This window comes from Piliocolobus tephrosceles, chromosome 5 (genome assembly GCF_002776525.5).
Source record: "Piliocolobus tephrosceles isolate RC106 chromosome 5, ASM277652v3, whole genome shotgun sequence".
Taxonomy (NCBI): domain Eukaryota; kingdom Metazoa; phylum Chordata; class Mammalia; order Primates; family Cercopithecidae; genus Piliocolobus; species Piliocolobus tephrosceles.
In genome coordinates, this window is record NC_045438.1 from 130,648,763 (window position 1) to 130,668,578 (window position 19,816).

General features: G+C 38.3%; 1 protein-coding gene across 5 annotated transcripts in view; it reads right to left on the reverse strand.

Annotated features, from left to right (window-relative positions):
• Positions 1-19,816, reverse strand: part of ZFAND3 (zinc finger AN1-type containing 3) — a 336,930-nt gene that overhangs the window by 58,037 nt on the left and 259,077 nt on the right. For 3 of the 5 annotated variants that reach the window (XM_023212704.1, XM_023212707.1, XM_023212703.1), the window contains one exon: positions 12,201-12,266. The exons of the other annotated variants lie outside the window; for them this stretch is intronic. In XM_023212704.1, the coding sequence (XP_023068472.1) occupies positions 12,201-12,266 (66 nt within the window). The remainder of the gene's footprint in view (positions 1-12,200; positions 12,267-19,816) is intronic. 5 annotated transcript variants of the gene reach the window in all.

The following is a 19,816-nucleotide window of genomic DNA, read 5'->3' on the forward strand; positions in this document are numbered from 1 at the left end:
TAGTCAGTGGCATCTGACTTCTTAGTAGTAACATGGAATACTAGAAGACAAGGATGCAATTACTTTTTTTTTTTTTTAAACAGCATCTCAGCTCTGTTGCCCAGGCTGGAGTGCAGTGGTGCAATCATGGCTCACTGTAGCCTCGACCTCCCGGGCTCAGGTGATCCTCATACTTCAGTTTCCCAAGTAGCTGGGACCACAGATGCACACCACTATGCCTCGCTAATTTTCTGTATTGATTGTAGAGACAGGGTCTCACCATGTTGCCCAAGGCTGGTCTCCAACTGCTGGGCTCAAGCAATCCACCCACCTCCGCCTCTCGAAGTGCTGGAATTACAGGTATGAGCCACCGTGCCTGGCTGAAGCAATGACTTTCTTCCAAGAATCGTTACTCAAACTTTCCACCATAATGGAAGCAGAAAAAAATTTTCAGATATGCAAGAACTCTAACACTGCTTCTTTTAGGCACTAACTTGGGGGTGCATTTGGAAAAATGAGGGAATAAAAGCATGAGCGATGAAAGGAAATTCTAGGATGGCACCGTGGGCTTACAAAATCTAGTCCAGCTTGGAGAGGAAAGATGAGTAGGCTCTAGGAAAAAGGTTTCAGGTGAAAGGTTTAAATACAGAGTTAGGAAGTAAGTGGTGACATAAAACCAAACATTGTAGAAAAAAAAAAAAAGAAAGGCAATTATAAATGCCAGGGGTGGGGGGACCTGTATTAAAGAGCTATAATGCAAATATAAAGCAAACTAAGGTGTGGCATAATTTTTGAGCAACTGATGGAATAACAAAGGATCAATTTGGCTTTGCTATAGGAACATTCTTTTTCCATGGCTCAGAGATTCTTTTGCAATGGCTCACAGATTCTAGCCCTGAAAAGTAAATGAAAGCTTGCTTTCTAAATAGTTCACCATTAACTGTTTTCATTAGACCCATAGAGAAAGAAATATATTCTTAGCCTATATCAGGTTGGTGGCCTGACAGGGAACGTTTACAGAGTCATACTAATGTAAATGTCATACACTGGGCTTTCAATATTTTAGGAACAACCTATGAACATACATGGAGGATTTGCTTCTGGTTACAGCCTGACTGTAAATACAGGTTGAGTATCCCTAATCCCCAAATCTGAAATCCAAAATGCTACAAAATCCTATACTTTTTGAGCTCTGGAACATGGTACTCAAAGGAAATGCTCATTGGAGAATTTCAGATTTGGGATGATCAACCAGTAAGTATAATGCAAATATTGAAAAATCTGAAACCTGAAACGCTTCTGGTCCCAAGCAGTTTGGATAAGGGATACTCATCCTGTAACTAACAACCATGACATATAAAAATTACAAGTGTAGCCAACAGAGGATATGAGGAATAAGTATTTCCAATCAGATGTATTAATATCCTCATTAAGAGACGGTGCTGAAAGTTGATGGATCAAGAAAGAATGAAAATCAGTAATAAAACACCAAACACTGGGATGAGGAAGAGTATAAGCTAAATCTTCCTATTTCATGCCAGTTGACATCTCGAAAAGTAGGACTTCAAGTATTATTTTCCTCTCATAATTACAAGGTAACCTACAGAACAAAGATACTAAAACTGCCAAGAGAGAAACTTTGTGGGGTAGGATCATATCCAAGTTACTACTTTCTTTTCTAAGCTATTCTGTGATATGGTGTGCTACCATATGTTACTTTTATAAAAATGAAATCTTATTAAAAAACAAAGAGAGCACCACTGGTTCTCCTTTGCTTTTTTCTTCTGGATTAAATGGAGTATCCAGGGAAAGTGTTACTTTGGCCCACTATCAATTTAAACTACTTAATGACAGCTTGAGTTAGCTACTACTTGTAGATGCTGTCTTCCCTCCTCAGTCTACGATAGTTCCTTCTTTATACCCTCAGCTCTCTGCTGCTACTTACAGTTTATGGTATTATTTTTTTTCTTTATTCAGAACATGGTGACCACCTTTTCCAGGAGGAACTCCCTAGTTAATCTTGTCTCAGCTAACCATCTGCTCATTTAATGAGAAAATCTCTAACTGCATGTCCTTCTTTATACTCTTAGAGAGAAATAATGCTTCTGGGTTTCTGCCTCTATTGAGTCTTGCTTGTACGCCTCTCCATTTCTCCTCTAATCTTTTCTATTTCTCTTCCTGGATCCCTTTTCTTTGTTTTTTAGTAGGGGCAAAATATTTCACTATTTTAACCACCTCCACACCAAAAAATGCCTGACCCTGTCTCTCCCTCCAACCACCACTATTTGCTGGTTTTTAATGGTTCAATTAACCCCATAATGAATGATTTCTGCCAGCTGCCTTTATTGCCTTGTTATCAAGGCCCTCTTTAATGATTTCAGGCTTTCATTTCCCACACATTACACAAACTTCTTTCAGGTTTTCCAATGATCTTCTTCTAGCCATAGTCATAGCTTTCCTTAGTCCTCACATTTCCTGACCCCTCTTCTCATGCATCTTTCATGATCCTGTGGGAAGCTTTCTCCTTTCTTTAGCTTCCTTGAACTCACTGGCTCCTCTTTCTCTTTCCTGCCCTGAAACACAGTCCTTACCCCCTGGTTCTTCTTCTTTATTCATTTGCACAGCTTTAATCATTGCTTCTAAATTAGCAATTTCCAAAATAGGCTCATATTTATAATTCTCTATAGGACTACACTAATTTAAGTTTAACTCATCCGAAACTGAAAATAGTTTCAATCAAGTTTTCTTCCTACTCCTTCCCTGTCAGTTACATCTTCCTTCCCTCAGTTCTCCAGATGTATACTTTGCAGTCTTCAGCTAACTCTAATCAGCCATCAAATCCTGTCAATTATTCTTTTCAAACATATCTTAATCAGATTTATCTCTCTTTCTCTATTCCACTGGCCACTACCCACAGAGCATTCTCTCAATAAGTAGGAATTGATTTTTTGGGCAAGTATTACTTTATATGCAAAAGGAAAAACCTATTTGCATTAACCCTATGGCAAGGCATTTTATAGACTGAATGACCCTCCTATAACATTAATTCTTAGTTTATGTAGCTTATAATACTGGGATTATCATGTATCAGGCTTTTTCAAAACTGAGATACACCTAGGCATACCTTAGGGCATCAGAGAAAAACTACAATATCTCTAACAGTAGGAAGTCTCCTGATAGGTTAGTTTTGAGAGTACTACATAAAGATGTGTATTTACTTAAAGGCACAAATAACAAACAAATGAAGTACCAGAATGCTGCTAAACTCCTGGATCAAACTGGAAAGCCCTTTCCAGAAGTATTCTTCTGTGGCTCCGTTACAGATTCCTCCTATCTTAAAGGTCTCACTACTGTGATTTAGTGAAGTTAAGCACTCAAAGTTGAACAGAGCTGTAGCTCAGTTTTTCCAAGTACTAGATGCTTATGTGCTACTCAAAAGCACTGCCAAGTCACATTTGAAGTTTTCCATTCACTAGAAAACACAGTCCTACTCCTAGACTTTCCCTCCACATTCTAGTATCCCTTCATCATTTCCCATGACTTTAAAGTAAATTCTAAGCATTCCACGAGGAAGGTAATTCGTGAAAAGAAAAATACAACAGTAGTATTGTATTTGCTCCTAATGATTGGCATAATCTATCTTCCTGTTCTTCACTTTTTGAAATAAACATAAGTTACATCTCTTGCTCGCAAAAGCTGGAATTAGTTGTACTTGTTTCTGTACTTATTCTCTCTCTCTATGGTGTAAGCTCCCAGGGGCAAGATACACATTTATCACTTCTTTTGCATGTTCCTACAGAATCTACTACAGGACTCTGTCACAGCAGTCTTTTAGTAAAGTGCTGGACTGGCTGCCTAACCACAGTGTCTCAGCTGGTCCTATAATCCACGTAAGCAACTACTTCTGAGGGTGTGATCTGTAACTATGATGGCAGACAATACAGTAAGATCACAACTTTAATCGGCCATGATTATGAAATATTTCTGAAGATCCTTCTCAAGGGCAGTGCCTTGGAAGCAGACACAGGTATGAGGAATAAATGCCAGCCCACCTGCTGGCAGGAGAGGCAATGGGACCATCTCTTCAGATAGATGAGCAAGCAGGAAAACGGAGAATACAACTTGTCTTGGAAGCCAGCAGCAAGATGAGGCAGTAAAACCTATCAGCATACATCATCCTATCATCGCCCAGTGTCATCCCCAGCCTCTATTAGCCCTCACTGCATCAGCGCAAGTCCCAGACACTTTATCCTGTTTATAATTGCTGATGAGCAGTAATAAGGTTCCATGCCTCGGCTCCGTCCGTTCCACTTCGGCACCCACCTATTAGGCAATAACTTTTATTTACAGCCTTGCTTGATGTGTTGTTCTATTAGTAGAGCCAGGAACTGAGTAGGGCAAAAAAAAAAAAAAAAAAAAAAAGGCTCATTAATGGGCAGTATCATTGCAAGGCTCAGATGATTTATAATGCTGCTTTGTGGCTGTTCTATCCCACTTCTTCTGGTAAGACTGCTTTGGGAAGGCTGCGTTTCTAACATGCTGCCTTCTAACAGGCACACACATGCTACGGAGCAGCACCTGAAAGGCACTCCCCAGACCTATCCACCTCCACCAAAAAAAAAAAAAAAAAATCCTAAAGTTTCAAAGGAGCAAAGGAGAATTAAATTCCCGATATGCTTTTTAAATAGTATTGGCTCAGGCATTTTGCCCCAGTGAAGTAACAGAACAGCTAATTAATGAAAGTCCAGGGCTCTTTCTCCTTGGTAAGAACACAAGCTATGATAAAATAAATGACTATTCCAAAAAAAAAAAAAAACACACAGCTGTAACTGCATTTGTGGACTGATGCAAAATGACTTTGTGCAAAGCATGTGAATCACGAAAAGCTCAACAGCAAAGCCTGGACTTCTTATACACACACATCTCCAAAAGAGCAACAAACCACATGACACTGCTCTTTCCTTTTTATACTAGAGTGCATTTTTATTTTTCAAGTGCAAAAATTCCTCTTGACGAGACTGCATCCTGGCTTGATATTCCACTTATTCACTTATATTCAGCCTTTCTCAAGAGGAGCCCCTGCTTCTCCTGAGTAAAGCCCAAACTAGGCCTCGGAAACAAGTTTTTGACTTTAAGTACAGCAAACTGATACATTATATGTTGTGCTGTAACATAAACATAGGTGGCAATGGGACCTAACTCTCATTTAGGGCTCCAATTACAAAACAGTAAAATTTCCCTCTTCTTATCTGAAATTTATACATTGTGTGAGGTGCCTTTAAACCCACCTAATTTATCTCTATACTGAGTATCAAATCATCTAATTATTAGTATATTTTATCTCACTCCTTCATTCTATTCTCCAACATAAACAACTGAAGCAGACTGATTAAAGTTCTTCCAGGGAAACAAAAAACCCAAGAGAAAGCATTTAGTAGATTATTTCCCTTTCCCAGTCATCCACTGAATGGCCAAAACTCACACACTGTCAGCAAACAGCCACTATGACATGCCATGATAAATTTTGGTGAGAACTGCTTTCTGTGGCAAAACATGGTCAGATGGCACTTTTTGATTAGAGAAATTTTTGCAATCTTGCCAAATATTTGATATTCCTTTTGTCCCCTGCCCCAGGAATCAAATCAACTCCTTCAGGACCCAAGATGATGAGTGCACAAGGTAAAACATTTCTTTAAATACTTTTTCCTTGCCATGACAGATTTACTGTTTTGATCTTTCTTCAATGATTACATTAAACGCTAATAAAAAATGAAAGGTTTATATCTTCCCTAATATTCTCCTGATGGGAACTTGCATATTACATAAGTAGGTCAAATTTCTAATTTTCTGCCTCAAATGCTGATACTGCAGACCTGAGGGAAGAGCTATACCTGAAGGACCAACAAGAAAGATTTGAAAAGTGAATTACACAGTTGAACTCACACCCGAAGCTACCTCCCTTTAAAACGCCACAGAGCACACCTGTAATCCCAGCACTTCGGGAGGACAAGGTGGGCAGATTACTTGAGGTCAGGAGTTCAAGACCAGCCTGGCCAACATGGTGAAACCCCGTCATTACTAAAAATACAAAATTAGCCGGGTGTGGTGGCAAGCACCTGTAGTCCCAGCTACTCAGGAGGCTGAGGCAGGAGAACTGCTTGAACCCAGGAGACAGAGATTGCAGTGAGCTGAGATTGCACCATTGCACTCCAGCCTGGGCGACAGACCGAGACTCCCTCACAAAAACAAAACTCCACAGGGCAGAGGAAGATGCCCTGTGGAAGAGGAAGTCCTTCTTCGAAAAGCCAACTATAGTGTGTAATATTGAACAATACAGTTCGTAGCCACTGACACAACTCTCTAGGATTAAATGTACTGGCTGAAATGTTTCAATGAATATTGACTCTACCAGCAGATAGAACACACAAGGGTAGGTCTTTCTAAGATTTACGGGGCCACTTCTGATTTAACACCAACACTCTTTAGCTTCTGAATCAATTCTAAAAATCTCATATAAACTTTTTGGTAACCTAACAACAAGGAAACATTTCCCTTTAACTGGCTTCCGAACACCAATGTGAAAGTGTTCCGCACATCAATCTTCTCTTAACTTCCAGATGAAAGGGGTTTTCTTCTTGTCTTTGCAAGAAGAAACAATATCATAAACAGGCCATACAAAAGAAGTGAGTCAGGGCTGGGTGCAGTGGCTCATGCCTGTCATCCTGCCATCAGGAGGCCGAGGCAGGTGGATCACTTGAGGTCAGGAGTTCAAGACCAGCCTGGCCAACATGGTGAAACCCTGTCTCTACTAAAAATACAAAAATTAGCCGTGTATGGTGGCGGATGTCTGTAAAACCAGCTACTTGGCGGGGCGGGGTGAGGAAGGAGAATAACTTGAACCTGGGAGATGGAGGTTGCAGTGTGCCAAGATCGCACCACTGCACACCAGCCTGGGTGACAAAGAGAGATTCTGTCTCAAAAAAAAAAAAAAGAAGTGAGTCAAGAAAAGGGGAAAACTGTTCTCTTTTTTTTGGGGGGGGGGGGGGGACAATGAACAATACAAAGCTATTCTAGTTCATGTCACTGTTTATCACACTGAAAGGAAAACAGGTAACCCAAAATAAGGAGGGAGGGATATAAAGTAAAATTGAATTAACATGCTTCTTATAGAGTGGAAAGATGACACTTTCTGGAAAAACTGCCTTGATATTTAACAGGACTGTTCTTAGTCCCATCTGCTTTAACCTCAGACAGTTCTACAGCTCCCCTATGGCCTCACAAATAGTTATTTTATTTGCTGCTCTACTAATTATAATCACATTTTAAACATACACACAGCATGTTTTAACCATCCTTTTTCAAGTCTATCAGACAGAATATTATCTACATGTGCTGGATGTTTCTCCCAATGTTTTCTTGTAGTAGTTTCATAGTTTGAGGTTTCAGATTTAAGTCTTTAATCCACTTTGATTTTATTTTTGTATGTGGAGAGAGACAGGGGTCTAGTTTCATACTTCTGCACATGAATATCCAGTTTTCCCAGCACCATTTATTGGAGAGACTTTCTTTTCTCCAGTGTACGTTCTTGGCAACTTTGGCAAAAATGGTTCACTGTGGATTTGTTTCTGGGTTCTCTATTCCATTCCATTGGTCTACGTATCTTTTTATGCCAGCTTGAGGGTGTCTTGGTTAGTATAGCTCTGTAGTATAAATTGAAGTCACGTAATGTGATTCCTCCTGTTTTGTTCTTTTTGCTTATGATAGCTTTGGCTATTCTAGGTCTTTTGTTGTTCCATATAAATGTTAGGATTTTTTTCTATTTCTGTGAAGAATGTCACTGGTATTTGGATAGGGATTGCATTGAATCTGTGCCCACTTTAAACATAAAAACATAATGTCGAAGATAGCCAGCTAAATATCCAAACACCTTCCAAATAAAATTACCTAAAGGAGATGACTATAACTCTGGTTACAGTATTTTATTAGCTGAAGGTATAACTTGATGGTTAGAAAAGATGAAGGACAAAAGGGAATCTTCTGGTAGTTTGTTGCCAAGGAAAGTGATCTCTTTCCTTCACAAAATACTTGTTCTTGACAGGAATGTTGTGAGAATTAACAAGAGAACATGTGGAAAAATTCTGAGCTCTCTGAAGAAATGTAAACTCTATCTAGTAATCTGAAGGTGTGATGTGCTTTAACTCACACATTCTAACCAAAAGCAACCTAGGACTTGGCAGTACTTTTCAACTCTTCATTGACTGTGGAGATCCTAGAACTCCACAAAGATGGCAGGGGTGGGGTGAAGTGGGGACAACCACACACCCTTCATCTATCTAATTGCTCTCTGTTTAAATACCAAAATGATCATGATCATGGTGTTGCTTTTTTTTTTTTTTTTTTAAATCTAAAGATTACAGAGTTTAATTGGTAATAATTGTGTCTGGCTAAAAGCCATCATATAAAGAAAAGTCTTTCCCATCTATCTCACAAAGACAAACTGATCTTTCATTTGCTACTACAGCTACTTTTTGCAATCTGCATCACAGACTCACAGTGATGACAAAACAATTTCTTAAAAAGAGTTGCCTCTCTCCTTTTGATAGTTGTAGACCAACCATGCTACACTGCTGCCCACCTCTAAAATATGACAATACCCTTTACCTGATCAAAACTGTAATTGCTTGAAATACAAATGGTGACTGATTAATCAACCACTGAGGTCTTCTCTTACTAAACCACGTAATAATGGGTCTAATGCTAATCCTTAGAGCTAACTTTCAAAGTACTAAGAAGAAAATGATCTGTTTACTGAAGAAGTCACTAACCTTTTTGAACTGCACAGTCCTATCTAAATGGCCATGTACCTTTAATATGTATATATTTGTGGGTGTATTTGCTGTTTATAAACTGTTTATAAACCACAGGCTGAGAGAGGTTGCTCATGCCTGTAATCCCAGCACTGTGGGAGGTCAAGGCGAGAGGACTGCCTGAGCTCAGGAGTTCGAGACCAGTATGGGCAACATAATAAGACCTTGTCTCTATTAAAAAATAAAAATAAATAAATAAAAGTAAATGTATGAACACATACACATATAATAAAGTGAATTTGCAAAACATAAATTAAAGCTGAGATAAAGAGCTTTTGCTATTGTCTCCACACACCTCAGACAGTACATTGTGTGCCCTTTGTCAGAGACGGCTGACTTAAAGAACCACCTTAGTCTAATATCAGTATCCTTTTTCTAACAAACATCATTTATTAAGCTCAAGGCTGCTTTAGGTCCAAACTTGTATGGATAGACTGGCTGGGAGGAGGTAGGTAAGATCTCACTTAAGGTCTCACTCTGTGTCTCCGAAGAAATGACACCACTGTGAAGTAATTATTTACTACCATCTATGCCTGAAGGCCCATGTGGTTTCTGTCTGGGAGACCCCATCATAATAGAAGCACTGTACAGCACATATCATAGACATGAATCCTAACTTGAAGAACCTAGACATAAAGGCTACAAGGAACATTCCAGCAAAATAACAGTAATAATTGGTGGTTCAGAAGAAAAATGATTGAAATCCCCACCACGTGCAACCTGTTGACTGCAGGACACAGAGAAAGATGGAGACAAAGATGGTCAACCTGTGGTTTTCAAAATAAATTCTTTAATTTACCTCTCAAAATCAGGAAGCTCTGTCCTTCAGAATCAGGGCCAATATTTAAGGCTGAGGCAGTCTGGCTAGCCTAAGAGGGCATAGAACAGTCTTCTTGAAAAGAAGTACAGACGGCTTAACTTGATGACCTTTAATGTCCATTGCTGAGAAATCTCAACTTTCCTTCAGGCTTTTTAGGAGATGACCTGGACATTGCGTTAATTTCCTTCCAAGTCAGAAATTCTCAGTCTTTTTCTAGTTAAGAGAGGTATGTATTCACCTAAATGAAGGCCTACAAAGGTATGACTGAGAGCTCAATGCCTATCATTTCACTAATGGAGATCTAAATATTACCACCTTCAATTGCCAGTATAATACCGACACGTAACAAAGAACATGATCAATATAAAATCAGGTCATAAAACTGAGTACAGCACAGAACGCCAGTACTTCTACTTTATTCTTCCTTCTGCCTAAGATAGCCACTGATGTGTTTATCAACACCATCGAAAGGGTGGCTCACTATAAAGACATATCTTCATTAAGACAATGGAAACTACCAGTAATTGAAGGTCTACTATGTGAGCATACTCTTTTTTTCTTACACCAAACCTGGGAGATTTATCATCCCATTTTACAGATGAAGAACAAAATTTTGAGATGTTGACTTATTTACTTAAAATCACAACTTGTAAGTGGCTAAGCTTAGATCTGAAACCAGATGTGATTCTAGAACTCACATTTTCAAACTACTTGACTGTATGCTGTATTTCCAAATATATGTTTCATTTTTTCCATATTTCATTCAACAGTCTGCTTTTCCACAATCTGGTTAGGAGAAGAAACAATCACAAAATATGAAAAGCAGTAGCATGATATAGGGGAAAACAATGCAAGCTTTAGTGTCTTAAAGATCCGTGTCCAAGTCTTGGCTCCATCACTTACTAGCCAATATTACCTCAGAAAATATACTTAAGTTTATGAGTGCCCACATTTTTTTTCATCTGTAAAAGAGGAATTATAATAACTATCTTGCAGAACTGTTCTGAAGATTAAATCACCGTGTATATAAAATATAGAGAATAGTACCTGGCAATGAAGTAAGCATATAAAAAATATCATTATTAGTTTTAGATACACAAAATAGTATGGGATCAGAGAGGAGGAAACAGGTCTACCTAGGAGACAGACACAAGTAAATGATATTCACCAGAGTTTCCTGCTAGTTTCAGCATCTGAGTATATGAGTCTCCTTCCCAAACCTCTCAGGGTGACCCAGTGTGTTCAAGGTTCAACTCCTTGACTGTTACCTGAACATACTGGTAGTGCTTAACAGTAAAACCTTCTCTGAGGGCCAAGATTAGAAGGAAAGACAAAGACTAAAGTACTGTGCATTTGAAGTGCTGGACCTCAAATCAAAGGACCCTGAATGTTTTCAAGCTTCTGGCTGGAGTAGGAAGGTAGTTGGCTCTCTGACTTCCCACTGGCTGAAATCAGGATGGTCTATCTCACTTCAGGCACAGCTCTTTTCTACCTCAAGAAAAACGATAAATCTACTCTACCTAGTAGAGCTTGGGAACTGAGCACAGGAGGGATAAGAGCATGCCAAGACTATCTTATACCCCCTACCCTACCTCAAAGCTGGTCATTTGGAAGAGAAGAGTACAATTGAGTTCCTTAGAGTTCAGTGCCTGGATGTTACTTTGAAACTATGCAAATATGGGCCTGACTGAGGCCTAGCATCAAACTATGAGCATTTAAAGGAGCTGAGGTTTCAGTGTTAAGTTTGTACATGGAAACAGTTTGTGCTATTTCTGCTGGGTTTTTTAAGTTACAAGGATTTTTTAAGTTATGAAAAATACTCTGACTGTGACCTTTAGAAAAACAATATAATTATTTTGACTCTTCCAAATATAATCCTTGAGATATTTTAAATAGCAGACAGCATTATTAGAAAAGGTAAATATCGCTTAAAATAAATTAAGCTATAGGCAAAGGGAACAATGGGAATTCTGACTGCTCTTTAGAGTGACACAAGATTCATGACTTCATGTTTAATAAAAATGCCACAGATGCACAAAGATGTTTTTGGGACTCTGCATGTAAAAAGAGAAATCTCAGTATATCCATGGCTTTAAATCAAATGACAGAAAATAATTTTCCAAAAATACTAGGATACTACAATAGTCAATTTAAAACACTGATTTTCTACATTAAAACTATTAAAATTTCAATCTTGGCCCTCAGATTAGCTACATGCTACAAACTGGGCAATGATGTGCGTTTCTGTTATATCTTAATAACATTCTTCAGATATTAGAAATTATGTATATTTTGTTGTCCACCTTCTTGGATCTAGCTGCCAGCATTTACTCAGTCAATCTGACTCTCCAAAAACATCATTCTGACCTTGACCTCTGCTGACACTCCACTGTCAATACTAAGCACATAATATATCACCTCACAATTGATGGAAGAAATCAGAGACCCTGACAAGCTCACCAAGTTAGAACCAGTTGCTAACTTCTGTGAAGAATTCAAATAAGGATGAATTCACGTAAGAATGACGTACATACCTGTACCACAGGATCTTTTTGTTGGTGTGATTAATGAGACATGAGCTGTGTCTGTGCATGGCCCACCTAGAAACAGAAAGGCAGGTGCATCAGTCAGGACACATTATTTACATGTCCATATAGTTGCTTTCCTGAGTAAAGAGAAACTTAAAAAGGAAAAGATCAACCTGCAAATACAATGATAAGAAGTAGTAGGAAAGACAGTGGTGGTGGGTTAATTCTAAGGACCTCATTTTAGTTCAGCAGTTTAGTCTATAGAGATGCATAGTCTTTCTACATTATAACATGCTTTTCATTAAAAAAAAAAAAAAAAACAGCCAAGTCTCACATAACGTTAACAAGTTAAAGAATAAAAATTTAATTAGAATTCACATCTAGGTGAGAGGATATTACCCACAAGTTTGGGAAGATGCGTTCCTCCATAGAACGATGAGCAGGAGTACTCTCTCTTAGGTTAGTATCTCAGCAGTCACTCTACCTTGCAATTTACTGAAAAACTAGCCTTACGTAATAAGAAAGGCAGGGCCTTAAGAAACAATAAACTGCTTGTCAGAAGAAATAAGAATCATTTTCACACAGAAAGAAAGCATTGCTGACCAAGGAAGAACATCTAGTTTCATTATAAGAAATATGATAACAAGAGGCCCTTTATGCAATCTTGGTGGGCCCAGAGATCTGATGCATAAGCATAATTCAAGAGTATGCAAGAGATACAGTTGTTGGGTGAGCGAAGGCTTGAAAATCAATAATTTCATTCTGCAAAATCAAAACTTTCAACACATTTTGAGGTTGATACTGATACACACCCCAACACTTCCCATTGACATGCCCTGGGATGGGCAGTGGTGATCATAAAGGAACAGAACACATATGCAACTCTTACACATTTTAAAAAGGGTCCCCAGGTGACTGTGACTAGCAGAAGGAAAACATGGTTACTTGGCAGAGTTGTGTATCTCCTACAAGAATTCATATAAGTTCCTCACTGAAAAGGAGGGAAAGATGAAGGAGCTCTGAGACCTGTTCCTAGAGTGCATAGTGCCGAGATTCATGGGTTTAAGGACTTGGAGAGCGCACCTAAGAAGTTCACTCTTAGCTTGCTCTTTACTACAGCAAGGCCATAATAGCAACAACCCTTAGTTAGTGTAAGAAGACACAGAGGGGAAATTTTGAAACAGGAAAAACCACGTAAGTGCATTGTTGACTTCAAAGAACACTTAGCAAATACCTACTATGTGTCACCACAAAGGTTAGTCCCACAGTCAGGGAGATCATAATCTTTCTTCAAACAAACAAACAAAACCCAAAACACCTCTGTACATAAAGAACAATACATGACAGCAATAAATAGCTAGACGGAAAGTGGCCAAGTGCCAAAGAACAAGAAACAGGTAATAAATGCTATATGTAATGAGGAAGGAGAACATTCATCATTGGCTTGTATTACTTGGAAATACAAGAATTTGAAAATGAGGCAAGAATAAATTGCAGTTTCGAAAGTCAGACCAGGCCGGGCGCGGTGGCTCAAGCCTGTAATCCCAGCACTTTGGGAGGCCGAGACGGGCGGATCACGGGGTCAGGAAATCGAGACCATCCTGGCGAACACGGTGAAACCCCGTCTCTACTAAAAATACAAAAACTAGCTGGGCGAGGTGGCGGGCGCCTGTAGTCCCAGCTACTCGGGAGGCTGAGGCAGGAGAATGGCGTAAACCCGGGAGGCGGAGCTTGCAGTGAGCTGAGATCCGGCCACTGCACTCCAGCCTGGGCGACAGAGCAAGACTCCGCCTCAAAAAAAAAAAAAAAAAAGAAAGTCAGACCAGAGAGCAGAGTATTTCAACAGAACATTTTTCTACAAATGTCACATTCACCAGAAAAAGTGTAATGAATTAAAATTCCAGAGGTTCAAATGGTAAACTGTGACATGAAAACAGGCAACATGAAGAGACAATGAGAGACATGAAAAGCTAACACAGCCTCAACATCCTCAAAAACCCTCCTGGGATTGGCTTCCGTAGCTCCATAAAATGCTGTAACTTCTGCTTCCATGTAAGGCTTCTTTGTTTTTGTTAATTGAAGCCTTCTTATTTCTTGAAAAGTATAGGCTTTTTAGAAGACTGAGTTTAAGTCTGACAACTACTCCCTACTTGTTGAGTAATCTCAGCAAGGATAAGTGATCCTCAGTTTCTTTAACAAAACAAATAAAAAAATAGAAATAGTAAAATTGCCAATAAGCGACTTTTGATGAACCATCTGCACAGCAAGGTATCATAAACCATAAAACTTTATATTATGTATTATCACTTCCTCTTCCACTTGATTTTATGTTCCCAAGGATCAAGAATCACACTGTTATCTACTGTTGGTTCACTGCTATGTAGACAGTGAATGCTTAATAATGTTCATCAAGCGACTACTGCAAACTATTTAATCAGAAGAGTAACAGTTTATATATGTGTGTGTGTATATATATAATACCAAGTTCTGTGATACGTGTGTAGAACGTGCAGGTTTGTCACATAGGTATACACATGCCACGGTGGTTTGCTGCACCCATCAACCCGTCATCTACATTAGGTATTTCTCCTAATGCTATCCTTCCCCTGGACCCCCACCCTCCAACAGGCCCTGGTGTGTGACGTTCCCCTCCCTGTGTCCATGTGTTTTCATTGTTCAACTCCCATTTATGAGTGAGAAAATGCGCTGTTTTTTTTTTTCAGGAACTTTTAAAATTAGAGTGTAACATTTGAGAGAATGCAATATTAGAATGATGTGTATAGAACTTAAATGTACATCCTGAGGGATTTTAACACATACATACTGTGTAATGGCCATAGATCAAAATATTAGAACATTCCCAACATCCAGAAAGTCCTGGGGATCATTTTTTAAAATACAAGTTCCCAAGCCCTGACTCTGGAAATTCTGATGTAATAGATTGGGGTGGACATAGGAGGAAGTTGCTGTACTTTTCTAAACTAGCTGAGCACAATGTAAATATTAACAGTCCAGTCAGTTCTAATTTCTGATTACCCCTAACTCAGTATCTGGCCAAGATCACTGAGTTCCCGTAACACCATGAGCTAGCTGCACAGTGCATAAGGGTCAGCAATATCTTAACTAACAAAATACTTTTTTTAAAAGGACATAAAATAATTCATCCAGTAGAATTATATAAGAAAGGAGAAACTGTCAAATCAAAACCCCTAAAGAAATCTGGCTGAGACTCATGAATTAACACCCATATTTACAAATGTTCTAGAAGATTATCATATAAGAGAATCTTTACCTTGTCTTTAGCTTGAGAGTTTATTCTTTTAAAAATTTCTAGTGAATAAATTTCTGTAGGTTTCTGCAAATAACTTTAAGGCTGCCTAGCATATCTCAACATGCATCATCATGAAGGTGTTCTCCAGAGAGCTTGTTAAACTAACAACCCAATCCAATGTATTCACTGCATTACAGTAAAGTACAAATGGAACCATAGTTGAACCAAGACAAACTGACAGCAAGAGTAACTGGCAGTAATAATATATCCCAGCTTTGATAATTGGGCAATGTTATAAACAGAGAACTTATGAGTTAAATTTGGTCTGGCAAACTACAACCTACGAAACACTTCAAAACCCAGAATAGGAACATATCAGCACCACACATATATTCTACACTAATTGCACTGTCATCCACACAATTACAGGCAGTTCCAAATCAACTCTGTTAAAATCAATGCAGGAAATTAAGGGCCACTCACAGAAAATGTTTTCAGGTTTCTGCCCACAACAATAAAAATATAACATGGGTAACATTTGGTTACAGGAAACAAAATAGTTTTGAGACAAAACTATTTTATTTTAACAAAAATATTTTATTTTAACAAAAATAAACTTTGACAGTGAGGGTCAAAGTTCCTTTCTAGACTTTCTAATGCCTGAGAGTGTGGCTGGCGTAAGTCCCCATAAATCACTGTAAACTTGGCTCCCATTTTTTACCTTTCTTCTTCTTTCCAAACAACAGGGTAGACAGAGGTAGTAACTAAAGAAACAGATGAGAAAGCCTCTTCACGATTGTGTGTTCTATAGATGAATGTAGTGTGTATGTGTGTGTGTTGACTAGGACTGAGGTTGGGACAATAAATGTATTTCTAAGCACAGAACAATTCAAACCATTATCTTCTAGCCTGTATCAGTGGCAATTGAGTTTGGGTTTATTAATGTCTAAAAAAATTACAAAGTTCTTTGCTTAATACGACAGGTTCTTGGGATTCTGAGCCAGATGATATCAAGATTAACCAACCTGAAATAACTTTTAGCCAATCATCATGAATGCTTTTTGCTTTCTTTTGCTAAAGCAAATTAAATAACTGAATTTTTTCAAGTTTCTTCATTATCCGGAGATATTTATTAACAGACTAACATTTTGCATTTGATAGTAAATTCAGAGGACTTTTTCCTTAAAAAACATCAAGTTTCAACAATTTAATGTTTGGAGTTCGCGAGTGAATAAAGCCTCTGGTAACTGTGGTTTGTGACTAGAGAAGAGTGAATATTCTACCTCTTCTTCTAGGGATGTTTCTATTCTTGTATTAAAGGTGTCATACATAATGCAGCACTGTGGATCACATTTGCAATTCCACATGAAAGCCATGAAACTATATTCTTCAGCTGTATTCCCAACAAGTAAAAATTGTTACAGCATTTGCAATATGGCAGTAGATTTTCCCAGGGAAACAGTATTACTGACTGCAGCCCTATAAAGTTGAAGACATGGGTCAATCTGCATACTCACTTCACTGTAACCTGCAAAAACAGGAGTAGATGAAGATACCCCATTAACTATCAACACACACATTTCAAAATGAAATATCAGAATTGTTATATTTTTTCCAGTCTCCTATAGAGTTACTGAGCATGCCAAAAAACTCAGGTCTACCTACTTATGTAGTGGTTAATCCCATCGGCTAGTTGAAGACTACAACTCAAGGAGGAAGCCGAGAATGGTAGTTTGGAGGATAGCTGCATTCAGCTTTTCATGCACTCAAACCCCAAACTCCACAGCTGAGTAAATACAGAAAAATAACATTTCTTCTTAACCTTGAAATAGAAATCAACAATCTACTCTGAAAAGTTTTGTTAAACCAGCTGTGATGACTGGTTATTTTTGGCTTCTGGTTTCACTAGCCCTCACTGGCTGCAGTTAAATCATGTGCTAAAAATCTTCAATACAGATAATAGCACATCAATTAGAAAAAATAGACTATCAAGGAGTTGGTCAGCTAAAAATTGCCAGAAGTGCAATAATCAAATATTCTACTATCAGTCCTTTCACAGTAACTGCAAAACATTAATACACAAAAATAGTCATTCCTTTTGTAGATTTGTAACACTTCAATTTTCTTAATTAACATGACATTTACATAAAAGTATCTAATTATTTATCAACTAAAGGCACTGTGGGCTAATTAAAAATGTACCATCCTTTTTTAACCAGCTTGTCAATTCCACTCTATCATAATCTGTACACTGTTTTCCTTTGCAGCATGTCACTTTTCCAAGCTCACAGTTCTAAAGGTAATTTTGGACAACAAATTAAAGAGCTGCAATTCTCTCCTCTCTGTAGAGATTCAGAATATCTTTTCTTTTCCTCCTAAGCCTCCCTGGGCAGAGAGAGATTCAGGATATCTTATTAAGAATTTCTTGAAGAGGCTCCTTCTTAAAAAAATAAAAAAGGACAAAATAAACCTCAACAAATCTATGCAATGGAGATAGTGAAATAAACTACACTGTTTCCTGATGTGTCCATGTTTAGAATGTAAAATCATCTTCAAAAAATTCAAATAATATATATTTCTTGAGCAGTAAAATATTCCTTCTTTAGCCTTCAATATAAACACAGAGATTTAAAATAGCAAAGAATTGACAGTATTTAATGAGTATCCAGTACATAGCAGAATGCACAAGAAAAGTCATCTCTTCAGAAAACCCTACTCTCCAACCTCACCCTAAACCTGGAGTTCCTGAATTGTTTTAATCAGAAAGGACACACCTATCTGTCGATATAATTGAGTTTGAAAAGCACCATTGATTAAAAACAAGGATACATAAAGATATAGTGAATTGTAATCCAAGTTTACAGAAATTCTTCAACACAGATAATAGCCCTCTTATTTCTCCAAATGAAACTTCCAAATTAAACCATTTACAAAGCTTTTTACGGCATCTAAGTGTTAATCTCCCAGAGTTAGAAGTTCTAATCCTACCTCAGTACATGATCTTTCACACTATTTAGATCCAAATTAGTAATTTCTGAGAAGGGAATTTTCAAAGTGGGTCAGAAGTTGCAATTGGTAGCTTATCTATTTTGTTAATAAGGGCTTCTTTCTCAACAAAATCTTATTACCACTCCACCTTAACTCCCCTAAACAATTACAGGCATACCTCGGAGATATTATGGGTTTGGTTCCAGACCACCGCAATAAAGTAAATACAGCAATAAAGTTCGAGTTGCACAAACTTTTTGGCTTCTCAATGCATATATAAGTTATGTTTATACTATGTTGTAGACTCTATTAAGTGTGCAACAGCATGATGTCTAAAAATGTACATACCTTAATTTAAAAAAAACTCTATTTCTAAAAAAAAATGCTAAGGATCATCTGAGTCTTCAGTGATTCATACCCTTCTTGCTAGTGAAGGATCTTACTTCAATGTTGATGGCTGCTAACTGATCAGGTGGTGGTAGCTGCTGAAAAATGGGGTGGCTGCAGCAATTTCTTAAAAAAAGAAAACGAGACCAGGCGCAGTGGCTCACATCTGTAATCCCAGCACTTTGGGAGGCCGAGGGAGGCGGATCACAAGGTCAAGAGATTGAGGACCATCCTGGCTAACTCGGTGAAACCCCGTCTCTACTAAAAATACAAAAAATTAGCTGGGTGTGGTGGCATGCACCTGTAGTCTCAGCTACTTGGGAGGCTGAGGCAGGAGAATGGCGTGAACCTGGGAGGTGGAGGTTGCAGTGAGCCGAGATTGTGCCACTACACTACAGGCTGGGCGACACAGCGAGACTCTGTCTCAAAAAACAAAACTAAACAAACAAAAAAACAACTCTGCCACATCAACTGACTCTTCCTTTTACAAAATATTTCTCTGTAGTAATGCTGTTTGACAGCATTTTGCCCACAGGACTTCTTTCAAAATTGAAGTCAATCCTCTCAAACTCTGCTCTTGTTTTATCAACTAAGTTTATGTAATATTCTAGATCCTTTGTTGCCATTTCAATGATGTTCACAGCATCTTCATCAGGAGTAGATTCCATCTCAAGAAACCACTTTCCTTTGCTCAATCATACGAAGCAGCTCCTCATCCATTAAAGTTTTATAACGAGATTGCAACAATTCAGTCAACTCATCAGGCTCCACTTTTAATTCTACTCCTCTTGTGATTTCCACCACATCTGCAATTATTTTCTCTACCCAAGTCTTGAACCCCTCAAAATCATCCATGAGGGTTAGAATCAACTTCTTCCAAACTTCTGTTAATGTTGATATTTTGACCTTTTCCCATGAATCACAAATGGTCTTCATGGCATCTACAATGGTGAGTCCTTTCCAGATGATCTTCCAT